This window comes from Meriones unguiculatus, chromosome 10 (assembly GCF_030254825.1).
Source record: "Meriones unguiculatus strain TT.TT164.6M chromosome 10, Bangor_MerUng_6.1, whole genome shotgun sequence".
Classification (NCBI taxonomy): Eukaryota; Metazoa; Chordata; class Mammalia; order Rodentia; family Muridae; genus Meriones; species Meriones unguiculatus.
In genome coordinates, this window is record NC_083358.1 from 101,512,641 (window position 1) to 101,521,153 (window position 8,513).

The 8,513-nt window shown below is 41.9% G+C and overlaps 1 protein-coding gene across 1 annotated transcript; it reads right to left on the reverse strand.

The window, feature by feature from the left end:
• Positions 1 to 2,270: 2,270 nt before the first annotated feature.
• Bcl2l15 (BCL2 like 15) lies at positions 2,271 to 7,936 on the reverse strand. Its single transcript, XM_021634190.2, has 4 exons — positions 7,599 to 7,936; positions 7,118 to 7,239; positions 4,482 to 4,709; positions 2,271 to 2,379 (listed from the first exon to the last, which is right to left on the reverse strand). Exons 1-4 carry the CDS (start codon positions 7,732 to 7,734, stop codon positions 2,362 to 2,364), a joined length of 504 nt encoding a protein of 167 aa, XP_021489865.1. The 5' UTR covers positions 7,735 to 7,936; the 3' UTR covers positions 2,271 to 2,361.
• Between the last annotated feature and the right edge of the window lie 577 nt (positions 7,937 to 8,513).

An 8,513-nucleotide genomic window follows, 5' to 3' on the forward strand; every position in this document is an offset into this window, starting at 1 on the left:
AATGTCTTTATCTCATCCTTTCATTTAAAAAATATTTTTTATGAGTGCTCTATCTGCATGTAAACATGCATGCCAGAAAAGGGCATCAGATTCCAGTATAGATGGTGGTAAGCCATCATGTGTTGCTGGGAATTGAACTCAGGTCCTCCGGAAGAGCAGACAGTGCTCTTAATTGCTGAGCCATCTCTCCAGCCTGTCTCATTCTCTTTCTGAGATTTTTCACAACCATAGCAAAATTTTATCTCATTGCTCCTGATCAATTAGCTCAGAAACAAGTTTCTTCCAAAGCCAGGCATACTTCCCTTTGTCTCATGAGAAGTCCAAGCCACTCTGATTTTGTAGGACCATTTCTGTAAGGGACTCTGTTTTAATTCAGAAATGGAAACTTAATACCTTCAGGTCCTGATCAAACTGTTTACTTAGTTTGGAAAGCATCAGAAGAGGCACATTTAGTCAAACCATTAGTACATGCCCTCCAAATTGTCTTAGGGGCTCGGTAATATTGCTGTAATCCAAATAAATTAACCTGTAAGGCAGACTAGCAGGCATCAGAATTAGGGGCAGTGTATGAAGCGTTAAAGGATATTAGACAAGTCTCAGCCTACAGCAGGTCTTCCAATATTATTCTGGCTGCCCCCAGTTACAGTGGGTTTTGTTGGTCAGTGAGCTAACAGTGTGGTTAGTTCTTAGCCTTGTGTAATCCAGGGGCTGGGTGTCTAAGCAGAACCAGCAGTCCTGGCCAGTTTATGTCTGGGAATAATTAACTAAGCAGTGGACCTTTTCAGGACTAGAAATAGAGAATGGGATCCCTCAGGTCCTGGACATCAGGAGGTAGGACTCTGACCCTGGGTGTGTTTGGGACCTGGTTGTGTCTGGGGACCTGAGTGGTATAGTTCTTGGTAAGCATATCCCCAGGGTCCCTTCCTGTGGCATAGAGTCTGAGTCTCCAGATTTTCCCTGTTTCTAAACTGCCAGGAAAAGTTTAAAGGAATTTTCCAGGAAGCCTCAGTTCCACAACCACAGTTTTTGCAATAGAAACTCCGTTGTCCCTTATAACTAGGGGCCCAGCTGCAGGGCATGCACACAGTTGTAAACTCTGTGTTCCTATCTCAAAAAGATAAACTCCCATATCTTTCCTTTTTCAAATACAACCCGACACTTCAAGTAGACATCAGTGAGCAAAAGTCAAGATGCATATGGATTGCTCGTCTATAATCACATTAGCTAATGCCTTCCCCGTGTCTGTCTTCCTTAGTTCCCAGGTCCGGCCTGAGGTAGCAGTGGGTCGACCTGAGGAGGTGCAGGGGCAGGGAATCCAAGGGTTCGGTGCCTGGTGAAACCTTAATTTTAATGGGTCCGTGGTCCAGGAGACAGTCCACTTGGCAGCAGTGTCTGGGGCCTCTGCAGCTCTCTTGACCTGGCGTGATAGATTCATGGACCCAGCTACCTTCACAGCTATAGGGATGGAGAGAATCACCACGTGGTGTCCTTTCCAAGTCGGTTCCAGCACCCCTTTGGCTACCCACTTAACCCAGATGCTATTACTGGACCCGAACGAGGGGAAACTGGTGGTTGAGTCTCTCAGATAGTCCAGTGACTAGCCTGGTATTGAGTCACACAGACATTGCACAGCCAGCTTTCTGGTGTTCCTCAGACGAGGGCTTCAGTGTGGGCTCTGTGAGTATAAGATCTTGAGCCAGAATTCCTGTTTTTCATTAGAGTAGCAGTAGGTGTGCCACTCTGTGGCTCCCGGCTCCAGTCATTTGGGCAGGTATGCCGCAGGGTGTTTGCATGGCCCCGAAGTTTGGGCTAAAACTCCTTTTGTAATGCCTTTTGTTTCATGGACAAACAGATGAAAAGATTTTGAGACATCTGGAAGTTCTAGGCCTGGAGCTAAAGTCAGAGTTGTTTTTAAAGCCTCACCCACACACAAAACACCAATGCACATATAATAAAGATTAAAAAAAAAGATTTTAACTAAAAACTCCTCACTTCCTTTAGATTCCAAAATCACTAGCAGACAAAAGTCACACCAAAAGACAGGGCTAAACCTCAAGAAAAAGTTTCTGACATGCTATTACCTTCAAAACATCGCCAGCAAAAGTCTGCCCTGGTGCTTGAAATTTTACCAGTAAGAAATTACTTTGTCAGAAGGCCTTGGTCTCAACAAAGTCTTATTAAAACTCACATAAGAAGAGAAAGTATAATGTCACTGTAGGCTTCTAGGGGGTGCTCCCAAAGTCAACAATCAGTAAAAAAATAACACTGGCTAAATTGAAGAAAGCATGTTTTAATTGTCAAAATCAGTCACCCCCATCTGTCAGAGCAAGTGATGTACAGTTTGGGGACAATCCCACTTCTTCAGCTCTCCAGGTTTTCCTAGGAAGAACGATAAGAATTAATCAAAAGAATGGTCCTTGGGAACTCTCTAGGAATCTAGGGAATATCTGCAGATTCCTCCAGAGACTATCACATCTCTTACCACAACATCTATTAATCCCAGAAACCGAAAGGAACACTCTAAGATGGTGGAAACTCTACAAGTTATAAAGTTACAGGCTTAGTGTTTGTCTTCTAATGAGAGAAAGCAAGAAAGGATGTGAATTTAGGTGGTTGGGAAGGTGCACAGATCTTAGAGAAGCTGGGGGAGGAGAAACTGGAATCAGATGTAAGATAGAAAAAAAATCTATTTTCAATAAGAAAAATAAATTAATTTTTTAAATGATAAAGGTGCCAGGCAGTGGTGGTAGGCAACTTTAATCCCAGCACTTGGGAGATAGAGGCAGGTAAATCTCTCTGAGTTTGAGGACAGCCTGGTCTATAGAGGGAATCCCAGGGCAGCCAGGGCTACACAGAGAAACCCTGTCTCAAAAAACAAAACAAACAAACAAAAACCAAAAAATATAAAGGCTCAGAATACCTCCTATAGTCAACTCTACAACAGATGAGACTAGCTGTTTTATTTTGATTTTTTTTCTATTAAGAACTTTTTTCATACAATGCATTTTGTCATATTTTTCCTCTTCCTAATTCCTCCCAGATCTTCCCCACCTCCCTAACCAACTTTATGCTTTCTTTCTCTCTCTCTCTTTTTCTCTCTCTCCCTCCTTCTTTAAAAAACAAAGTCCAAGGGCTGGAGAGATGCCTCGGAAGTTAAGAGCACTTGGCTGTTCTTCCAGAGTTCAGTTTCCAGCAACCACATGGTGGCTCACAACCTTTGATGATGTGATCTGGTGCCCTCTACTGGCCTGCAGGCACACATGCAGACAGAACACTATACATAATAAATAAATAAATAAATAAATAAACACCAAAACACACACACACACACACAACCCCCCCACAAAAACAAAAATCAGGAACCAAAATATATAAATAAAAGGTCAGTGAGAGGGGGAAAATACCTACACAAAGCAAAATGAGACGTAAAGTCTACAACAGTACCATTGAGTTTGTTTTGTATTGGCCATCTACTCCTGGGCATGGGGCCTACCTTGAAATAGTTAATATGCCCAATGAGACTTCATTGGAAAATACTAGTTTCTACTTTGCCAGCAGGTACCAGTTGTAGTTAACTTCTTGGATATGGGTGGGAGCCTGTGTCCACTTTTCCCGTCTCAGGGCTGGAATCACATTTGACTTGAACCTCAGGCTGTGCACACTGCCAGCGTCACTGTGAGGTCATGCGTCACTGTGAGGTCATGCGTCATCGTGAGGTCATGCGTCACCGTGAGGTCATGCGTCACCGTGAGATCATGCGTACACCACTCCTGTTGTGTCTGGAAGACACTGCTCCACAAACTGGTCTTTGCTACGTAATAGTCATTATTCTGGGGGCTGGGAAATGGCTCAGTAGGTACAGTGCTTACCACGAGCATGAAGATATGAGTTCGGATCCCCAGAGCACATGTAGATGGGTGTGGCAGTACACAACTGTAATCCCAGTGCTCCTACAGCAGGATGGGAGGCAGAGAACAAGCTCCCAGGAAATCGTGAGCCAGCTAGCCTTGTCTATGTAGTGGAACTACAGTGTGAAAGGTGAGGACCAACTTCCAGGATTGTTCTCTGGCCTCCATATATGAGCTGTGGCATACAAGTGCCTGAATTCAGGAGTGCGCGCCTGCGCGCGCGCACACACACACACACACACACACACGATTATTCTAAATTCCCTCAACACATATTAATGATGTCAAGGAACAAAGACTCAGAAATGTATCAGGAAGCAGAGTAAAGCCAGGCTGAGATTAGAACTCCACCACCAATATACTTTATAGCTGATATATATAGATGATAACAATTCGCTTTATAGCCAGCCAACCATCAACATTTCAGGCAGCATTGTCCAACTGCCACAGGCTGGACGTCTATTTCCTTTTTCTGAGGCAACTTACAAAATGGTTCATAATTAAGAGTCCTACTTATTTAAAACCAAAACAGCACAAATGCCCAGCACAGTGTGGGGCTTAACGGACACTTACCCATCCGCCCTGGTTCTGGATGAACTCTCGGACGGCTGTGTTCCCATTGATCATGCTTGTCATGCAGCTAGCCACCTGTCTTGCCACTTGACGAGGAGCCCTACAAGCCACATACTGAAGAAGTTTCACGGTCGCTCCCAGAAAGGCTCTTTCGAAAGCTAAGGTGGGATCCTTAGCACACCAGAAACTGCTGAGAGACTCTACTGTGTCCTTGACTACAGCTCCTCCCTGATGAAGGAGACAGGCTCTGTCAGTGTGACTCAAACAGGACCGAGTCTACAAGTCTGAGAAATGCTCAGAAGTGGCAAATGTACCGCCTGAGGTCATATTACAGGGCAGACGAACAAATTTCACTTTAATATTTTGTTATTTTAATATTAGAAAAACATTGATTTATCAAGCTCATAATTTCAAGATAGTATTCGGTAGGGTGAACAAAATACTTTGAAAGAAAGCTATTAATCACATGAGATTGAGCAGGTCAGACTGTAAAGGCATATTTCCATGATTAGGAAATGTGTAGCAAAGTCTAAAGTTAAAAACAACAACAAAAAAACATCCTCTTTTTCCCCCTCCCAAATAAATTGGTACAAAAGCTATTAGGAGGGATCAATATGTATCTTTAGGGTAGAAAGGGGCCCAGCACTGGCCAGAATGTCAAATTCTAAAAAACAAACACACAAAAACACAGAAGCAAAGAATAAGCTTTGGAAGAGACCTAGGTCTAAGGCTGGTTGGTTTTAAATTTATGTATTTCTTTACTTGATTAATGTATGTGTGCACACATGGCACAGTGCACATGTGTTAGTTAGAGGACAACTTGCAGGAGTTCACTCTTTCCTTTCACATGTGCGTCCTGAGGACTAAACTCAAATTGTCACCGAAGCCAGCAGTTTACCCATGGAGTCATCTCTCAGTGGCTCTATATCTTAGTTTCTAAGTATCAGTTTTCACTGAAAGAAACCAGAATTCCCTGGAGAATAACTGACTCCCAGCTAGCATTAAGACCTTCTGCTAGAAAGTAAGTAAAGTTGAAACATGACAAAGAGACAGGTCACACAGTTCTGTCAACAAGACAGGACAAACTCAAGTTTATTCAGGGATAGTCAACATTTCCCATAAGCTTCAAATGTCAAGGTCATAAGGAAAGTCTGAGGGACCAACACAGACCAAAGGAGACTAGAAAACATAACTGGCACACATCAACCTGGTTTGGTTATTCCACTATAAATTACAGTGTTAGGACAAGTGACAAAAATGGAATGGACTCTAAGGATTCAATACTACTGTATCACTGTTCATTTCCTGGTTTGATGTTTACATTGTGGTTCTATAAAAAATATCCTTACTTGAAGGACGTATAAAAGTATTAAAGAGTGAGGAACTATCCTATTAACTATTCTCAAATGACTGGAGAACTCTCCTATAGCATACTTAACTTGAGTTTGAAACAATTTCAAATGTTTTTGTTTTTTTTTTTCCTGGTTGTTGTTTGTTTGCTACTGTCCAAAGTCTAGAAGAGTAGACCCAGCTACCAGCTGCCTATGAGAGGCTCGGGGCCACAACTGGCAGTAAGATTCTGTCTAAACACAAGGTGCCCATTAGGAAGAGTAAAGTGTGCTTCTGAATTCAGTCTGGATTCATGTCCTAGCTTCAACATTTACAGAGTATATTTCTTGTTTCCTTATGGCTGCATTTTTTATGTGCTTCAATGGTATTGAGTCAGGAAATTCATATTGCAGGCCTATTGTGTTAAGGCACTATTGTGATAAGAAGGAAGCAGGTTTGGTACTTGCTCCCATGGTGTTATGTGCTGATTCAGAGATTGCTCTAAGAGTGGCAGTTTCTATAATAATTCCCACACAAGTGTAATGATTAAGCCATGAAATGCAATCATGTGAGGTAATAAGCACTTGCTGTCGTTAACATAATCATAATCAGCAACATCCACTGGATCACTGTCTCATGGTCTTTGGAGCTAACAGAGTCCAAGGGTTACTGCCCATAATCAGAGTTCTGATGAGAAGCCGTGAGGCTTCTTAAAGGGTTCATCTCGACTCGCATCTAAAGTATCTGATATTTCTGATTCTCACTCTGGACCCTTGGACGAGGGGAGGAACCTATTCTCAACAAAGTTAAGCATTAAAAATATGGATAATGGGGCTGATGAGATATCTTACAATTAAAGATACTTGCCACACTAGCCTGGGTTCAATCCCTGAAATCCACACAAAGGTGGAAGGGGAGAACGCCACAAAATTGTCTTCTGGCCTCCACAGATATGCACTGGCACATGTGTCCCCCTCCTTACATAAATACACACATACAACAACAACAACAATAATAAATATACATAAAAGATTATTTTCTAAGAATAAAGAACTACAAACATGATCTATGCACACTAAGGGCAGCTCTGACGAAGCTTTAGTTCCTTCTATACTGCTGGGTTTTTATTACTATCTAAAGAATTAGCCATCTCATTTCCTTCTATAGCTTCCTGAACAAACACAAACCTCCAAATCTTCACAGATCATTTCTATTCCTAGTATACTGAAATTAGAAAAGAAAAGAAGGGAGAAAATTAAAGTTTGAAATAGAACAGAACAAACAATATTAAAAAGCAAAAGTCTGACCTGTCCTTGAGTGATTTTCGAAATGACATTATTGGCAGAAGCTTCCAACTCTCCATTGAACTCGTCACCCAGCATTCTAAGGCGGCCAGCAATAATAGCCACATCAAAAGAGCAAGGCTCTCCTAAGAGAGAGGAAACATTTTCAACATGCCTAAAGAAATGAGAAGTCTCCTGACTTTGGGCAAAAGAGAAATGTTCTCGAGTCTTGTTTTTTGGTTTTTGAGATGGGGTTTTTCCGTGTAGCCCTTGGCTGTCCTGGAACTCGCTCTATAGGTCAGGCTGGCATTGGCTACGCTCTCAAGTCTTTCAGTTTTGGCATTGTTTGTTCTCAGTAGCAGCAGCCAGACAATCCCTTTTATTGATAAGCTCCTTTCTTTCAAGTGTTGTGGAAAATTTAGGACTTGCCTTTTGAGAAAATAGAGGAAGCAGACTCTGATTCTTTTACCCACCTGTAATCACCGCCTCCAAGCAGGAGCCTTACCTGAATGTGGTTCATCTGCATCCGGTAGGTTCCTATTAGAACACTGAAATTTGGGGGTCAAGAAGTCTACCAGTAGAGTATTCATGATGCATTCTGTTTGCTCTTCAAAAGTCTGAGGGTTCTTCACTGTAGACATTTTCCACAGAGCATGTGGTTCTCAGCTCAACAGAAGGTTTGAGAACCTGGCAAACCAGTTGTGCCTGCTTTCCTCTTATTGCTTCCTAACTGGATATATCCCAGAATCTCTCCCACCAACCTTCCCAAAGTAACTGCTCAAAAGAGTGGGACCTCTCTCAATAAAAAGACTCTTCAGTTCCTTATCTCAGAGCCACAACCTTGCCAGTACATAAGATTAATGAGTAGCTCTTATAGATAAACACACAGAATTGAGGAAGATTCTCTTGAGCAATTTAATTAAGAAATACTTCCTGTTCTGGAGCTGATGTAATTTAAAGGGAGATTTCTGAAGCTATGAGAGACGAGCATTCAGCTTCTGGTTAGGGCATTCCTTTGGCACAATTAGACAATGATTATTTACTGAGCATTTATGTCTAGACTATACTTAGCACTACAGATAACAGAAAAATGGCATGGCCACAGCTCCTTGTGAAGCTTACACTTCAGCTGAAATGACAGCCATTGACAAATCACATAGCTTCTTGTGCTCTTAAGATACAGTGCAAAGTATAAAGGGGAAGCAAAGCTTGTGGGCTGGTAAGGCATCCTTAGAGTAGAAACATCTGAAGTTAGTTTGGAAGGATAAGTGTGGATTCATTAGGCTAAAATAAAATAAAAGACAAAGACTGACATGAAAGGATGACAAAGATAAAGGCTAGGAAGGTGAAGAAGAAAAAATACCTGTTTAGATGTTTGAGGAATTAGAGTGATAACAAAATATTTCAAAGGGAAATTGTG